General features: G+C 41.4%; 1 protein-coding gene across 1 annotated transcript in view; it reads right to left on the bottom strand.

Annotated features, from left to right (window-relative positions):
• Window positions 1-19,029, bottom strand: part of LOC141133870 (NACHT, LRR and PYD domains-containing protein 3-like) — a 501,301-nt gene that overhangs the window by 273,776 nt on the left and 208,496 nt on the right. Inside the window, exons 4-5 of the mRNA XM_073623457.1 lie at window positions 4,440-4,478; window positions 1,918-3,637 (exon numbers count right to left, since the gene is read on the bottom strand). Of these exons, the coding sequence (XP_073479558.1) occupies window positions 1,918-3,637; window positions 4,440-4,478 (1,759 nt within the window). The remainder of the gene's footprint in view (window positions 1-1,917; window positions 3,638-4,439; window positions 4,479-19,029) is intronic.

Genomic DNA, 19,029 nt, shown 5'->3' with positions numbered 1-19,029 from the left:
GGGATTGATCCCAAAAAAGTGGTTGAATAGTGAAAGACCAGACTTAAGAGATTGGTTTAAACAAGTGGATTAATATAGTAAAATGGAATTCCTAAGCAGCAAGGATAAAGGGCAACCAGATAAATATAATAGTATTTGGGGAGGGTGGTGAAAATATAAAACCTTGGACAATTACTGGCAGAAGATGTTGGAAGGCATAGGGTCTTAAGATAGAAAATAGTAGGGTAAGAAAGAAACAAACTAAAGGCGAGGAAAGAGGGGGGGGGTGGGAGGAGGGAGGAGAGGTGGGATGGTAGGTGGGTAGGGTATAAAGGGGAAAAGGGGAAATTCTTGTAGTTTTTGTATAAATATAAATACAATTTTCTAAATAAATTCTTTTTTATCGATGCCACAATGATGTGAAATTGAGAAGGGACAAAATTTGAACGGCAAGTTGAAATAAGTCTCTCAAAAGTGTTCACTGAATTGGAAAAAAAATTGAAGAGGGGAAAGAAGATGAAAAACAACAAAGAGGGCTTGCCAAACTGTGGGTACTAAATTCCTATAGGTGTCAATGCCCACAGAAACCACAATAAGGTGCAGGAAAATGGGAGGTGGTAATATATGTATATATAGGGATGAAAGGGAAGATATATAATTTACACCATACAAAGTGCTAAATATCCAAGAACAAACTTGGTAAAAATGGTAGGACTCGACAAAATAACGGTAAGGTACAACCGATAACTATATATATATATATATATATATATATATATATATATATATATATATATATATATATATATACACAACAAATATGGAATAAATGGGAATCCCACTTAATATAAATATGCAGAGCTCACCGAATAAATATCGGGGGGTGTAATCAGTAATATACTATACCCACAAACAAAAAATAAAAAACACAACGACTTCTACACACCCTAAAGAGTTAAACTACAAAAAAGATTTATTGCTTAAAAAAGTGATGTACAACAATTTATTAGCACAATGACCCAGCCCCCCCCCCCTAATATACTCCAACCCTCCCCAAAAATATTCCTCTTAAAGACAGACACACTATGTAGGATAAAAATACCCCTCATGAGACTGAGGGTCAAAAAAAGTGCAAAAAAACCCACAATAAGCAAGCCCAGCCCCCCAATGCAAAGCACCCCCCTTAATTCCTATATGATGGCTCAAAGCCAGCTAAAACGGGATCCCTGCAGCTCGTTCCTAAAGCAGAGAAGTGTATGTCTGTGTAGAACACATATGACATATGTCACACTATCCCATTACAGGATCTACACAGACATACACGGCTCCACTTTAGGAACGAGCTGCAGGAATCCAGTTTTAGCAGGCTTTTAGCCATCATATAGATATTAAGGGGGTGCTTTGCATTGGGGAGGGTGGGCTTGCCTATTGTGGGTTGGAGGAATACATTTGGGGAGGGTTGGAGTATATATGGGGGGTTTGGGTCATTGTGCTAATAAATTGTTGGCCATCGCTTTTTTAAGCAATAAATATTTTTTGTAGTTTAACTCTTTAGGGTGTGTAGAAGTCTTTGTGTTTTTATTTTTTTGTTTGTTGGAACTTTACATTAAAGTCTATGGGAGTCGTGCAGCACAAACATCGCCCAAAAGTAGTGCAGGAAGTATTTTCTTTTGTTGCAGTGACTCAAAACGCAGCCATTAAGACAACGCCCATTAAAATCTTTGTGTTTTCACTTGACCTGCGACTTTACATGTCATCAGAATGTTGCTGGGAAATTGCTGTAGTGTGAACCAGGGCTTAGGGCTGAGGAAAGTGTGAGTTCCCAGGACTTCTAACAAGTGTGGTAGATGGAGAACATGTCTGATAATCACCGTTATACTGTATGCAGGTTCCTGCCCATTCTCTGAATTCAGTTAGGATATCCTCACACTCACTTACCTGACATGCTGACTCCTGTGTAGGAATGGAGATAGAAGTTTCTGGCACTCTGGACCCACAGTGAGAGATGAAAAATGTAAAGACTGAAAACTTTCTCTCTTCAAAGTCTTCAAGCAATAGTTCAGCTGCTTGGAAAAATTCCTGTTCATCCACAAGTGATCAGTACATGAGCCACACAGCTTCAAATCTGTACAACCAGACATGACTCTCCTAATGAAGTCCTCATCCTGAGTCTCATACAGACAGAAGATGGTCTGAGTATACAAAGTCTGATAACTGCCCTTCATGACCCATTCTATCATTGCAGGTTTGGCTCGGAGTGAGATGGTGATTCCTGTGATCTCTGAGAATTTCTTCACCTGATTTTCATTTAAGAGACCAAACATGAATTGTACAGATAATGCTAAATGTGAGTAATGTGAACTGAAGTCATCGTGTGATTTCCCTTTACAGATCCTTGGGAGGAAAGAACGTTTCATAAATCCAAACCAACCATCATCCATCCCATAATAGAGAGCAGCAAGGAACTCCTGTACACTCAGGTGGATGAAGCTGTAGCAGATCTGGCTGCGGACGTCACAATGAAAGATGTTCTCATTCAGAAATACAGACTCCACCTCAGACAGAGAAAGTCCATGTCTTTTTAGATCTTTCTTCTCAAATAAGATTTGTTGGTTCTGAATTCCCTGATTGGCCAGAGCACACAGCTTCTTCAGACAGGTTTGTTTCCTACGTACAGACTGCTCCTTCTTGCTGTGATGGGTTAGTAAAACCTCCAGGTAGAGAAGGTAAATTGAAGTCATTGTATCACACTGAATTAAAGCCAAATCTTTTCTTATTTCTTGTTTCATTACAGTGCAGACAATCCAGCATGTGATGGGGACGGCACACATGGTGTACACAACGTCATTGTCTTTTATTATACTGAGAACCTTGCCTGCATCTTCTTTATTTCCAAAGAATTTATGGACATATTCCTCTTGATCGTCCCTTGTAAATCCCTGGATTTCCACATTGCGAGAATCATCGATGAATGTGTTAAGTTTCTCCATGGCCAGTGACCTTGTGGTGATGATCAGAGAAGATTGTGGGAGAACCTGTCTCCTGAGCAAGCTTTGGAGAATTATTTCTTTGTGGGTTTCCATAGAAATGTCAGGACAACCCTCAGATTTCTCCTCCAAAGTCCACCTCAGTTCATCAAACCCATCAACTATGGTGAGAAGTTTTCTCTGACTTCCAGGATCCTTCAGAATAGACACCAGGTCATCTGGACTCAGTCTGCAGGTTCTGGATAAAATTCCCACAAGGCTTATGTTTTCAGGGATGGTGTTGATTTCTCTACAGCTCAGATAAAACACAAAATCAAACTTGTCTTGGTAGAGCTCCCCAGAGGCCCAGTCCAGCATGATCTTCTTGGAGGTCATTGTTTTTCCAATCCCAGCAGCTCCTTGTAACACCACAATCTTAGGGATGAACCCATATTTATCAGCGTCAAAGAGGGCCTGGATTGTGGTTGGGGATCTTTTCTCCATGATCTGTAGATGTCTTCTGCCTGAACTCCTTATTTGTTCTTCTTTTCCCTCTTTATTCTGGGGTCTGTTTATCATCAATAACTTGGTGAATCTTTCCTGTAGATGAACAGCTTCCCCCATACAGGAATTATATTCTAGAATCCTCTGGAACTTCTCTTTCGTGGACTCTCTGTGTTCCTTACTGATATCTTTTTGAGAGAAAAGAGAATATTTTATTCCTAATACATACATGACATAGTATTTATAAGACAGAGTTGGAAATATTATATTCTAACCATAAACCCAATAAATGGGACCCTAAAAGAAGATATCCCATGAAATACAGGAGGACTGTGGAAGCATCCAAACTATGGACACACCATCAAGACCAGAGGCATAAATAGAACCTTCAGGGCTCCGGTACAAGAAACCATGAAGAGCCAATATGACTGCTGGGGCCCTTTCCATCAGTCCCAGGCCCTTTCCTCCAAGAGTGGGGCTCTTCCCTCTGAGGCAGGGGCTCTTTCTCTAGCCTTTTGCACTTGTTCCTGTCGTGGGCCCATTATAAGCTCTGGTTCACACTGCTGCGACTCATCATGTGACTTGCAACACAAAGTTACATGACAAGTCAAAACACATTCATTTCAATTGGTGCTGTCATAATCAAGGCGACTCAAGCAACACAGAAAAAGGATCCTACAATACCTTTCTGTAACTTTGGTGTGATTTGAGTGCCATAGACCACAATGTTAAATAACAAAATTGCAATCAAGTCACAAGGAAATTGCAAGCAAGTTGCAAAACTTTGGGATCACAGCAGTGTGAACTGAGCCCATGTTCTGAAGTGGGCCCCCTTCCTGCCATCTTGGCCCCCCTACAGTGGTGGAATGCCAGGGCCTGGTCTCAAGTGCAACTTTGTGACCCTGGTAGTACCATCACTGATCCAGATTACAACAGAACAAAATGTTAATCCAAAAGAGATTACATATGAAACGTGGATGTCCTACTAACCTGATAATGTTTTGCCATGTGTCGTCTTCTTCAGTTTGGCTGGAAATAAGATTAGGGAAGTGATTAGTCCTGACAAACCTCTGAAATGTATAAAATAATAATTAAGCGAGTTATTAGTGTAGCAGATCCTCCCAGATACCATCATCCCACCAACCCTCTGTAGATTGGAGTCTCTCCTCCTCCAGGTGATGGGGAGTGTCTTTGTCTGCCTGGTAACATCTCAGCACATTGCAGTGACATGTGACCATGGTGGGGGGACCAGAAAAGACCCCAATTCTCTATGCAGGTTTACAGGCACACACCTAGAATCTGGAGCCTTGACTCCTCTTTCTGATGGAGGTTCAGATGGATGCATGAGGCACAAGGCTCAGAACCCCGAGCAACAATCATGAGGGTCTCCTAGGAATACAGCTATAAATATGGAGGTTCTGTATAATAGACAAGTGGCTGTGATTGTATTGCTCTGCTCGGCATGCTGAGTGATGTTATAGTGTTATGGTGACTGACTGCCGGCATCCTGGAGAAGTGTTACTCTGCTTCCATTTTACATTTTATTTTATTCTGTAAACTCCCTCAGTAAAGATAGTTTGGACCTCACAGCCAACCAAAACTATTATACAAAATAAATACCAAAGGATAATATATCATCCTAAAAATACACATGAAAAAGCAGCAACTATTAGCAAGTGACCTCAACACTTTTAACACAAATAATGATAAAAAAAATATGGTGCGCTAATGCAAGAAGCTATACCGCAAAAATAGACAAATATGCATGGATGACTATCCCCAATTAAAAAAATTAGACATGTGCACACTGAAATATTTTGTTTCGAAATTTCGTTTTCATCCGAAAAATACATTTATTTAGTTACTCCCGAAATTCGTTTTTATTTATTTTGTCTTTCGTTAAAAATTGCATTCGTCCGAAAATCCAAATTAAGGTTGAATCTGTCATTGAAGGCTAATGCCCCATACACACGGTCGGACATTGATTGGACATTCCGACAATAAAACCCATGGATTTTTTCCGACGGATGTTGGCTCAAACTTGTCTTGCATACACACAGTCACACAAAGTTGTCGGAAAATCTGATCGTTCTGAACGCGGTGACGTAAAACACATACGTTGGGACTATAAATGGGGCAGTGGCCAATAGCTTTTGTCTCTTAATTTATTCTGAGCATGCGTGGCACTTTGTCATCAGATTTGTGTACACACGATTGGAATTTCCGACAACGGATTTTGTTGTCGGAAAATTTTATAGCCTGCTCTCAAACTTGTGTGTCAGAAATTCCGATGGAAAATGTGTAATGGAGCCCACACACAGTCGGAATTTTCGACAACAAGGTCCTATCACACATTTTCCGTCGGAAAATCCAACCATGTGTACAGGGCATTATGGTGTCTGTCGAATGTTCAAAGAAGATTCGACGGAGCAGCTAAACTGTACGACGCCGTATAGTTTACCTGCTCCGTCGAATCTTCTTAGAACCTTCAACAGACACCATAAGCCAAAGTACGTGTGTACTTAGTTCTAGATATTTTACTGCCCCTCCTCTTTGGTTACAATCAGCCAATAACATTCATCATCATCATTATTTTTATTTATCTTTTCTCCCCTACGTCAAATCTTTTCTCTCTATGTCAAATCTTTTCTCTCTATGTAGAATAATCTTGGACTAATAGAGTTAAGGTTAGGCACATTCGATGACAGGTTTGATGGACACAGATTGTTATTGTCATCATCATGTCAAATCTCCTATCTATATCGAACTGTTTTAGCAACAAAAACGAAAATAAAGCATTTGTTTATGTCGGATCTTTCGTTTTTCTGATTCTGCACTTTCGTTATCGTTTGTTAAAATGATAACAAAAATACCTGAAATTCGGACGAAAATGCATTCGGATGAAAACGAAAGCACATTTCTAATAAAAAACACAGTATTATGCGATAAGATATGATAATGTGTGAAACAATGATAAAGTGCTTGGATCAAAAGCAGATATTTTATTATTATTTTTATGTAAAATCAGATGAATAAGTCCCCAATAATAAAGGGCATGTGCATCAAAAAGTGATGAGTTGTGAAGATCAAGTGCTCAAAAAGCAGTTCTTGAAAGTTGTGAACACAATTGCTCCCACCATCCAGGCATCCACCCGGGGTGTGCTCTAGTAGCTCACCTTAACCGCATGCCGACCAGTTGCTGCAGTTGTACTGCGGCAACATGACTCGGCTGCGCGAATCGCCATCATGGTACGTCGGTACCATAGACGGCCACTAGGGGGCGCGCACGTGCCCCCTGCTCGCCCACGATCGCTCGGGGCACACAGTTTCCGGTTCTTTGAGGGGAGAACAGGCAGATCGTCTGTTCTTACAGAGTATTAACAGACGATCTGTCATCTCCCCTACACAGACCCATCCCCCTTCAGTTAGAACATGTACTAGGACACACTTAACCCCTTCACTGCCCCCTAGTGGTTAACCCCTTCACTGCCAGTGACATTTTTACAGTAATCAATGTAATTTTATAGCACTGATCACTGTAAAAATGCCAAAGGTCCCAAAAATGTGTCAAAATTGTCTGACGTGTCCGCCATAATGTCGCAGCCCCGATAAAAATCGCAGACCGTCATTACTAGTAAAAAAAAATTAATAATAAAAAAGGCATAAAACTATCCCCTATTTTGTAGACACTATAACTTTTGCGCAAACCAAATAATATACGCTTATTACAGGTTTTTTTACTAAAAATATGTAGAAGAATACATATCGGCCTAAACTGAGAAAAAAATTTTTATATACTTTTTGGGGATATTATAGCAAAAAGTAAAAAATATTGCTTTTTTTCAAAATTTTAGCTCTTTTTTTGTTTATAGCGCAAAAAATAAAAAACGCAGAGGCGATCAAATACCACCAAAAGAAAGCTCTATTTGTGGGAAAAAAAGGACGTCAATTTTGTTTGGGTGCAACGTCGCACAACCGCGCAATTGTCAGTTAAAACAACGCAGTGCCGAATCGCAAAAAGTGCTTTGGTCTTTGGCCAGTAGAGGTGCAACAGATCAAAAAACTCACCGTTCGGATCGTTCCTCGGATCAGGAGTCATGGTTCGGATCATTTTCGGATGAACAAAAAAAATCTCCCCCACTGTAATATCCACGTCATCTCCCCCACTGTAATATCCGCAATCTCCCCCACTGTAATAAGATATTATGGTATGGCAGAGTATTGGCAGAGTGTTGCAGAGTATTGGCAGGGTATTGCAGAGTATTGGCAGAGTATTGGCAGACTATTGGCAGGTATTGGCGGGTATTGGCAGAGTATTGGCAGAGTATTGGCAGGTATTGGTGGGTATTGGCAGAGTATGAAAGAGTATTGGCAGGGTATTGGCAGGGTATTGCAGAGTATTGGCAGAGTATTGGCAGGGTATTGGCAGAGTATTGGCAAAGTATTGGCAGGTATTGGCGGGTATTGGCAGAGTATTGCACAGAGTATTGCAGGGTATTGGCAGAATATTGGTAGGGTATTGCAGAGTATGACAGAGTATTAGCAGGGTATTGGCAGGGTATTGGCAGGGTATTGGCAGGTATTGGCAGAGTATTGGCAGAGTATTGCAGAGTATTAGCATGGTATTGCAGATTATTAGCAGGGTATTGCAGAGTATTAGCAGGGTATTGCAGAGTATTAGCAGGGTATTGCAGAGTATTAGCAGGGTATTGCAGAGTATTGGCAAGGTATTGTCAGGGTATTGCACAGTATTGTCAGGGTATTGCAGAGTATTGGCAGGGCATTGCAGAGTATTGGCAGGGTATGGCAGAGTATTGGCACTGCTGCCATCTGATCTCTCCCCTCCACTGTACAGATCAGTACACAGAGGGGAAAGAGGAACCGGTGTCATGACATGACGCCAGGTTTGTTTACAAGTGATCGCTCCCTCAATTGACGGAGCGATCACGTGGTAAACGGCCACCGGGTGTACCAAGATGGCCGCTGCTCAGGAGCTAGGCCGAAGCCGCGGCCTTTCCTAAGGCCAAGGCGGCGGCACGCTCTGCAGAGCACATGTGTGCCGATCCGAACAGGCTGAACCGGCCAAATGGTCCGGAGCTTAAGTGGTTAAACAAAGACCCCAACAGTTCTAATGGAACTTTGGTATACAGATCCTTTATGACAGTTCACATTCCACTCTCCTCTCTACTCCTTACAGCATGAACCCAGGGATGTGGTATATGGCTCAGTAATCGGGGATAAATATCCACTATACTGGATTGGATCTCCTCCTCTTCTCCATTCACAGGCCATACAAGACAAATAAGAACTCCATAGTGTAGTCTTTTCACAGAAGAAATGGTTTTAATAAAACCTAATACCTTATATCTAGGTTAAAAGCATGCAGTATCGTTACAATCCCTACTTCCTGTCTCAGCCGTGATATCACTGAATCCTCCTACGTGTTACGTCACTGGTCACGTGACTTTTTCAAGGATAGGGAGACAGATGACAGACGTCGGGCTTATAAAGCCCATAGGTTACTATGGAAATTTATAAATAGTATCCCTGCAATCTTGTGTCCTCACAGCCACTGGTGGAATTGCAAAAAACAGCCCCCAGTGGTCAAAGACGAACATTACATCTCACAGATTGGTTTTAAAAAATGGTGCTAAATATTAGGGTGAACTGCAATTCATTATAAGACATTTATAAATCACAAAATTTCACTAAAAAAAAAACAACAAACAACAAAAAGCCAAAAAAGGAAACAAGACTAAAAAAATAAACAATGCAATGAAATTAAAAATAGAAAACATAAATAATTGTTGTTGTGTAAAAGCTAATGAAATCTAGTGGGGAAATTGTCTAACTACACCCAATTTAGCCTAACCATTGATAGAAGTAAAAACAGCGCCATCTAGCATTAAAAATACCTGAAATAAATATAAAATGCCAGAAAATAAATTTTGTAGGGACTAATGACATCTAGCGGGGAAATTTAAATATAAACACACAATTTAACCATTAATAGAGGCAAAAACAGTGCCATCCAGCTTTAAAAAATACCTGAAGTAAGTATTAAAAAAAAAACAAGAGTTGGAAATGAAACAATTAAGGCCTGTACGTGAATTTCGGCTGTTCAGGTAAAATTGCACGTAATTGTATATCTGCTCTCAAGATAGGCCAGTATTTTCTAAGAAAATTTTCAACCTGTTTGTTTTGTACATTATAATTTAGTATGATGGGTAGATCATGTGAGGTCTTATCATTTCTTGGTTTATCTTCAATGAGATAATTTCTTTCCATTATAGAGGCTTCTTCAATTCTCTCATTAATAAAGGTTTCATCATATCCTCTTTTGTGCTAATCAAATATTTTCCCAATAAATTTGGCCTGTTCATTAAAATCTTCTTCTTTACTACAATTTCTTCGAAGTCTAATGAGTTGCCCTTTTGGTATGTTTATAAGCCAAGGATCATGATGACAACTATCCACTGGGATATAGCCGTTACCATCAACAGGTTTAAAGAATGTTTTAGTTAATATTTTATGGTTCTCTAACTCTAACCTCCAATCAGGACAATGAATGGTTTTAGCATGATACTCAAATGACAGTTGGATATTTCTGTCCTTGTTGTTCAGTCGTTGAAAAAAATGGGTTAAACTTTCCACATCCTCAGTCCATATCACTATCAGATCATCAATATACCTTTTATATAATACAAGTTCAGGTGGAGGATCCCTGAAAACTAATTCCTCTTCCCACTTTGCCATAAAAAGATTGGCCATGCTGGGGGCGAACTTCGCACCCATCGCAATGTCCTTAATTTGTTTATAATAATCTGAATTATGCCAAAAATATCTGCGATGTAGACCATATTCTAAACACTTAAGGATATAGGATTTTTGCTTGGAGACTAATTCACTAAATATTTCCAGGGCCAATTTTGTTGCAGGTAAAGCTTCATTATGGTTAATGATCGTATATATGATGATACATCGGCTGTTGCCAAAAGTAATTTTTCATTTCCCACTTCAATTTCATTAAAGAACTCAAGTTTTTTTATGAAAAAGGTCTTAAACTGGTTCTACACCCTTATTCCACATAAAAGACCTTTCACCAAAACATCTAATATGACGAATTGGGAAAGGGAGCTAGGCTCTACCTTCACTTCTAAAGAATAGCAATGTGCTATCCAGACAGGTTATCACTATTCCCATTGTGCCAACCACTGGGAAATAATGCAAAAAATAATTCACAGAAGCTATTTAACCCCTGTGAGGTTGTCCCAAATCTTCCCTCTAGAACCCAATACCTGTTGGAGACAATGTGGTACAAGAGGCAGTATAACACACATTCTATGGGCCTATGAGGGTGTGCGCAGTTTCTAGAATGAGGTTTTTAAAGTAATTTCCTCAGTAACTGGATTTTTCATTAGACCCACCCCTCACCTTTCCCTACTCAACCTCTCTATTAATATTATACCAACCCAATTTAGAAGTATGATAATACATATTCTTATAGCTGGACGTCTGACTAGAACTACAGAATGGAAATCTACTATGACACCTAATATCAATGAAGTAGTACAAAGGTTAATGTCCAATACTCTTATGAAAAACACTTTGCTGTCTATTCTAATAATTTAGGTTCTTTCTTATCACAGTGGACACCATGGACTTCACGTTATACAGATGAAAACTAATTTTACTGACAATCTTTACAAGCATGTATGTAACCAAGCAATCCTCAGGTTGTGGTACAGGTTTTGTTTATTTTTGTTCTTACTTTATTACTTTTCTTCAAATTTTTCTGTATTAGTGCATATGCATAAATCATTATGGAAATATTCAAATTATATATATATATATATATATATATATATATATATATATATATATATATATATATATATATATATATATATATAGTCCCAAGGATCGCTGCACTTAGAATGTCTTTATTGAACGAAAGTTCAAACAAACATCACATGATGTGTAAGTTCATTATGTTTCGGGCTCACAAGCTTACGCCCTTCTTCAGATCAAACACACATCTAAAGTCAGAGTCACACACATGGCTTAAATACCATCATTTTACACATTTTGAATCAATTATGTGATTAGTAATCGATTGAAAGCAAACAAAATCCTTTTCTTGTACATCACAGGTGGAGAAATGGTTAGCAAAATGTAGAACCCTCCCATATTTCAACAGAAGCCTTCAACTCGTTTAATCTGTCAAAAAGAAACATGTACACAATGTATCACCATCTAGACATCACATTGAATTAATTATCACCTAAATAAACAGATATAAATACAGATCTGTATTCAACCCCTAATGCCACGTACACACAGTCGGACTTTTTGGCTACAAAAGTGCGACAGCCCGTCCAACAGACTTTCGACTGACTTTTGGCGGACTTAGTTACATAGTTACATAGTAGGTGAGGTTGAAAAAAGACACAATTCCATCAAGTCCAACCTATGTGTGTGATTATGTGTCAGTATTTCATTACATTTCCCTGTATGTTGCGGTCATTCAGGTGATTATCTAATAGTTTCTTGAAGCTATCAATGCTCCCCGCTGAGACCACCGCCTGTGGAAGGGAATTCCACATCCTTGCCGCTCTTAGTTTTATCCCTATTGTGGGGTCACCAGTACAGTATTTGTAAATTGAAATCATATCCCCTCTCAAGCGTCTCTTCTCCAGAGAGAATAAGTTCAGTGATCGCAACCTTTCCTCATAACTAAGATCCTCCAGACCCTTTATTAGCTTTGTTGCCCTTCTTTGTACTCGCTCCATTTCCAGTACATCCCTCCTGAGGACTGGTGCCCAGAACTGGACAGCATACTCCAGGTGCGGCCGGACCAGAGTCTTGTAGAGCAGGAGAATTATTGTTTTATCTCTGGAGTTGATCCCCCTTTTAATGCATGCCAATATTCTGTTTGCTTTATTAGCAGCAGCTTGGCATTGCATGCCATTGCTGAGCCTATCATCTACTAGGACCCCCAGGTCCTTTTCCATCCTAGATTCCCCCAGAGGTTCTCCCCCAGTGTATAGATTGCATTCATATTTTTGCCACCCAAATGCATTATTTTACATTTTTCTACATTGAACCTCATTTGCCATGTAGTCGCCCACCCCATTAATTTGTTCAGGTCTTTTTGCAAGGTTTCCACATCCTGCAGAGAAGTTATTGCCCTGCTTAGCTTAGTATCGTCTGCAAATACAGAGATTGAACTGTTTATCCCATCCTCCAGGTCGTTTATAAACAAATTAAATAGGATTGGTCCCAGCACAGAACCCTGGGGAACCCCACTACCCACCCCTGACAATTATGAGTACTCCCCATTTATCACCACCCTCTGAACCGGCCTTGTAGCCAGTTTTCAATCCATGTACTCACCCTATGGTCCATGCCAATGGACCTTATTTTGTACAGTAAAAGTTTATGGGGAACTGTGTCAAATGCTTTTGCAAAATCCAGATACACCACCTCTACGGGCCTTCCTTTATCTAGATGGCAACTCACCTCCTCATAGAAGGTTAATAGATTGGTTTGGCAAGAACGATTCTTCATGAATCCATGCTGATTACTGCTAATGATATCATTCTTTCTACTAAAATCTTGTATATAGTCCCTTATCATCCCCTCCAAGAGTTTACATACTATTGATGTTAGGCTAACTGGTCTGTAATTCCCAGGGATGTTTTTGGGCCCTTTTTAAATATTAGTGCTACATTGGCTTTTCTCCAATCAGCTGGTACCATTCCAGTCAATAGACTGTCTGTAAAAATTAGGAACAACGGTCTGGCAATCACCTGACTGAGTTCCCTAAGTACCCTCGGATGCAAGCCATCTAGTCCCGGTGATTTATTAATGTTAAGTTTCTCAAGTCTAATTTTAATTCTGTCCTCTGTTAACCATGTAGGTGCTTCCTGTGTTGTGTCATGAGGATAAACACTGCAGTTTTGGTTACTGAAGCCCCCCGATTCACTCGCGAATACTGAGGAGAAGAATAAATTCAATACCTTTGCCATCTCCCCATCCTTTGTAACCAGATGTCCTTCCTCATTCTTTATGGGGCCAATATGGTCTGTCCTCCCTTTTTTTTTTTTGAAAAATATTTATTGGGTTTTATAGCATACAAAAGTATAAAAACTTAATGTAACAAAAGTTACAGAGTATTATTCGTTACAATCTATGACATTCAATGACTTCTCATAATAGTTGAAATACAAGCTTGTCATATCAGTTAGAACAAGGGAGAAGTAACAGAAAACATAAAAATAAAAAGAAAATTAGGGGAAAGGGAAGACGGGGGAGTTCATGTTTGCCATCTTATCAACACTATGGAGTGTAACTTTGCTTGACATATGAAATCTTAACATCTAAATACCTTCAGGAGTGGAGGCAGCGTTTGAATAAACGTGGGAGGGGGGTGGATGCCAAGGGGCACAATGGATTTGTGGATATCCTACGGTGGGTTAAAAGTAAAGGAATCTGGGGTGGGGGGTATTTTGAGTCGGTCAAGAGAGTTGGTGAGATCTTTTGTCAAGTACCATTTCGTGTAGCGAAATGGGTTCATTATCTCGATCAGTGCCTGCGAAGCGAATGTGGCTTCAATGTATTTCCTCCATCTTTTGAAAAAACGGGAAGTCGATCGGAGATTAAGGGTGATGGTGTCCAGTCTCTCTAGGTGGAAGAGTGATGCTAGGGCTTTTTTAAACATTGTTAGGGTAGGAGGAGTAGCTGATATCCAGTGAGACATAATAGTCCTGCGAGCCACTAGGAGACATAGGTGAGCCCAGTGTGGAATATTTTGTGAGACCGTCGTTGGCGATGAGGATGAAGGGGGTATGCTGAACAGGCATAATAGGCGGTCCTTAGTGCACTGAATTTTGTGGACCTCGTTGATGTAAGTGATCACCTTAGTCCAGTAAGCATCAATCTTGTTACAGTCCCAAAGCCTGTGTAGTAAAGTGGGGCGAGGTAAGTTACACCAGGAACATTGCGCTTGGGTGGGGTCCTTCTTGTTGAAGCGGAAAGGGAAATAAGCTCTGTGGATGATCTTGAATTGTGTTTCCCTCCAAGATTCAGAAGCTGTAAGGTTGCGGACTGTCTTGTACCCCTCAAGGATTTTTTCTGGCAGAGATTCGTCATCTAATAAGTGTGACCATTTTTGAAAGGGTTTGAGGGCATAATTCCGTGTTTGATGTTGTATGAGACAAGAGTAAATATTGTAGATGGAGTAGTTATTGCTTTTGATGAGAGTATCAATGCAGGATGTTTCAAGTGGGTTGGTACTAGGTCCCGAGCATGATTTGAGATAGCTGATGAGTTGGTGATAGAAGAAGACATGAGTTGGTGGTAGGGAGTACTCCCTCATCAGTGTTTGAAATGGTTTGAATTTGCCTGGCTTGTTGAGATAAAGAGACGAGACATCCGTGAGGCTTTTAAGTTTCCATTGGCCAAAGGCTTTATGGATGATAGATGGAAGGAACATAGGGTTCCCTTGTATTTTGAGGTATTTGGAGATGCTGGATGGCACTTTGAGCAATTTTCTTACTTCTCTCCATGCAATGACCGTGTCCTTAATGATTACACTTGTTTTGAGGTGGGGGGTAATGTATTGGGATTAGAATGAAGGATGGTCGAGAGGTCATATGGGTGTACCATAGCCTCTTCTAAGGATAGGTTAGAATATTTAGACCCACCAGTTAGCCAGTCTAAGCCCTGTCTAAGTAAACATGCCAGGTTGTAAAAACGCATATTGGGCAGTCCCGCCCCGCCCTCGCCCTTCGGGAGCCATAATTTCTGTAGCGCTATGCAAGGTTTCTTGTTAGACCATATAAAGGCAGTTAGGGCCTTCTGGAGTTTTTGGATGTCTGAATGCTTAATTAGAAGAGGTATGGTCTGCATTGGGTAAAGTAAGCGTGCGAAAGACACCATTTTGAAAAGGTGGCATCTCCCAAAGAGCGAGAGAGGTAGGGACCCCCAAGCCTCCAGCTCCTTCACAATTTTGGTTATCAATGGGGGGGTAATTTAAAGGGTACAGAGATGATGGTTCACGTCCTATTTTAATGCCCAGGTATGTAATATGTTGGTTGGCTATGGCCAGGGGGGATAGATGTTTCCATTTACTGGAGAGATGGGGGTGTAATGGTAGGATCTCGCTTTTATCAAAATTGATTCTGAATCCCGAGCAAAGTCTGAAGTCTGAAAAAAGTTGTTTAAGTCTGTCAAAGTCTGTTATGGGGTCGGTGGAGAACAATAGTATGCCGTCTGCAAATAGCGCCGAACAAAAAGTGTGGTTCTCCAGAGTGATGCCACTGATTCCATCAGCCAAATTTAGTATTCTGGACAGGGGTTCGATTGCTAAATTGAACAGGAGTGGAGACAGGGGGCAGCCCTGTCTCGTTCCTTTTGTTAATGGAATCGTGTCTGAGATAAAGTCAGGGGTGACAAGATGTGCGGTAGGGGATGCGTACATTTGTAAAAGAAATCGCATAATCGGTCCTGAGAATCCAAATTGTGTCATCACTCTGAAGAGCCAAGAGAAACTGATGTTGTCAAAGGCCTTTTCCGCGTCTAATGACATGATGGCAATGTCTTGGTTAGGGTGAGTTTTGGCGTATTCCAGAGCCATTAACACTTTGCGAATGTTTAGGGTGGCCGATCTGCCCGAAACAAAGCCAGATTGGGCTGGGTGTAATAATGATGGCAGTAGGGGAGCTAATCGCGACGCAATTATTTTGGATAGGATTTTGACATCGACATTGATTAATGATATCGGTCGGTATGAGCCCGGTAATAGGGGATCTTTCCCTTTCTTAGAGATTAGTTTGATGTGGGCCTGTGTTTCCGTGGGAAGATAGGGCCCTCCATCCCACATAGCTGCGTATACATGTTTTAAGGTGTCCGGGATAAATTCCCTGGTCATTTTATAGAATTCGGCGGTGTATCCGTCGGGTCCCGGGGCTTTGGCCGAAGCCATGTCTTTGATCGTAAATCGAATATCATCAACAGTAATGGGGGCATTAATCGTCTCTAATTATGTGTGGTGGAGTTTGGATAGACGTATTTTGTTGAGCAGTAAGTCAGTAGTAGGTAAGTCAGTTGGGTCAGCTTTGTATAAATTAGTGTAGTATTCCACGAGTAGGTTGCTAATTTCAGCTGGGGAGGTGACCAGAGAGCCTGTCTTAGCTCTAAGAGCAGAAATACGGGTAGGACGTCTGGGGCCTGAGCACATCTTGGCCAGGAGCCTACCAGCCTTGTTTCCAAATCTATGAAAATGTAGCTGAGAGTATGACATTTTGGCCGCTTCATGCTGTTCTGCCCAGAGGTCAAAGGTGCTTTTGGCCTGTCTCCATTTTTGTATGTTCTCTGTGGTGCGGTTTAATGTGAGCTGTTCATGTGCCAAGCGTAGGGCTTCGCTTGACTCATTATATTGTTGCTTGGCTCTTTTTTTAAACTGTGTTGTGTATGAGATTATTTTACCCCGTAAGAAGGCCTTGCCTGCTTCCCAGAATAGGTTAGGGTCTGTAATGTGAGCTCCATTAGTGGAGATGTATTCCTCCCAGGCACAGTATAGTGTATGTTGAAAGTCCTCATTGTCAACTAAATAGGAGGGGAAGCGCCAAGTAGGGGAGGGAGAGGAGTGAGCTGTTTGGGTTAGATGAACCACGATTGGGCTGTGGTCTGAGATCACTGCGTCTTGTATGTCTGGTGCGCTGATTACAGAGCTTAGGGCCGGGGAGGCAAAAAAATAGTCTATACGTGAGAACGTATTGTGCGGGGGCGAAAAAAAAGTGTATTCCCGATCCGTTGGGTGCATTAAGCGCCAGACATCCACAAAGTGCATGGAGGCGATGGCTTGTGACAGTAGGGTAGATGCAGATGATGAGGGGGTACGGGTGTGTGATCTATGTGTAGGGGAACCTGTGCGATCAGCTAAGGAGGACATGACTGAGTTAAAATCCCCACCCAATAGGTGTAGCGTCTCTGGTGTGGTTAGCACCCATTTCACCAAGTCTTGAAAGAAGGAGGTGTCAGGAGAATTGGGAGCATAGATGTTGGTAAGTGCTACAGGTTTGTCATCTATAGTCAGATGTAGAGTCAGTTTCCTTCCTTCCGAGTCAACCTTGATGTCCCTGACAGTGTGCTGTAAATTCTTGTGCAGAAGGATTGCAACACCCGCTTTACGGCCTACTGCTGGTGAACCATACACAGAGCCCACCCACAATTTACGAAGACGCTGTAGGTCGTCTGCAGCCAGATGTGTCTCCTGAAGTAGAGCCACATCAGCCCGGAGACGACGCAAGTGTCTGAGGATAGACATGCATTTGTTTGGGGAGCGCAGCCCCTTAACATTCCACGAGACAAACTTTAGGTGACTCCCAACTGCAGATTGTGACATAATTGATAGTTAAAAGCGTTTTGGTTGAGGGGTTTGTATAAGGACCCCTTTGTAGATGTGCTATCTACCTTTTGAGAGCCATCAAAGCGCCTCAGAGCCCCTGAGGACATATGAACCAAGCTGGCAAACATGAACTTAAACTTCTCTAAGCAACAACAAGTTATAAACATTAATAAGGCAGTATATCATATTAGGAATTACATAACGTGAGTTGTGGACTTCTCTTTTTTCCACATGAGGTCTCACCTAGTTAGCATAGCTCCCATTGATTGCCAGCTCCTTACTTAGGGGCAGGGTGGTAGCAACGGGGGGTGGGGATAGGGATGGTAGGGGAGATGAAAGGGGGATGGGGGGGTACAGGATAGGAAGGGAGAGTAGTCTAGGGGGGATCCCCTGAGGAGGTAGTGTAGGTTTAAATTAATCGATGGTGAGCTAAACACAGGGGAGGGCCCCCCTCTTAAAATTAGGCATAAACAAACCATAAAATAGAAAATATAAGAAATTACAACATTGCAAGTGTCCCTGATAAGGAAAGTTTCCCAGGTAGTGGGGGACTATCTCTGTTATTGAGTCACATGACCCTAGCAGTATAGCTGCATAACTTTTAGCTGCATACTTTGCAGCTACAGGTTGGGAGGGGTAGTGCTCCACAGAGAGCATGTATGGCAGTTTATAGATGCATCAATAGCATCCTCATCTTAAGAATAAAAAATTTTAGAAAAAAGAAAAAGTATAAGATGGGTTGATACTACCCGTTAGAAGATGGCGATGTGGAAAAGGTGGTGATGTGGGGTCCTTCGACGATTCCTTCAACGATTCCCAGAGCGGTCTTCCTGGTTGGTGGAGCGGCTGCGCTTGTATGGAGGTTTGGTCGGGCTTCGGGGGTGTTTAGGGGGTCCATATGCATGCTGTGAAGATGACGATGGAGATCCCTCTGTCGCGGCGCTGTGTTCCATTTCGGAGCTTCTGTTGGTTAGGTAGGTTTCCGCCTCTTCAGGTGTATGAAAGGTGAGTTGCTCCCCTTCAGATGTTTGAACGCAGAGGACAGCTGGATAGGCTAGGGAGAATCGGGTTTGAGTGCGGTGCAGAGTGGAACATACCGAGGAGAATGCCTTACGTTGTTTCATTACCTCTATGGAATAGTCCGCGAAAAGCAACAGTTTCGCGCCA

The sequence above is a fragment of the Aquarana catesbeiana genome, linkage group LG03 (genome assembly GCF_042186555.1).
Source record: "Aquarana catesbeiana isolate 2022-GZ linkage group LG03, ASM4218655v1, whole genome shotgun sequence".
NCBI classification, from domain to species: domain Eukaryota; kingdom Metazoa; phylum Chordata; class Amphibia; order Anura; family Ranidae; genus Aquarana; species Aquarana catesbeiana.
The sequence above is the reverse complement of the archived record's forward strand: the minus strand, read 5'-3'. Positions and strand labels throughout refer to the sequence as shown.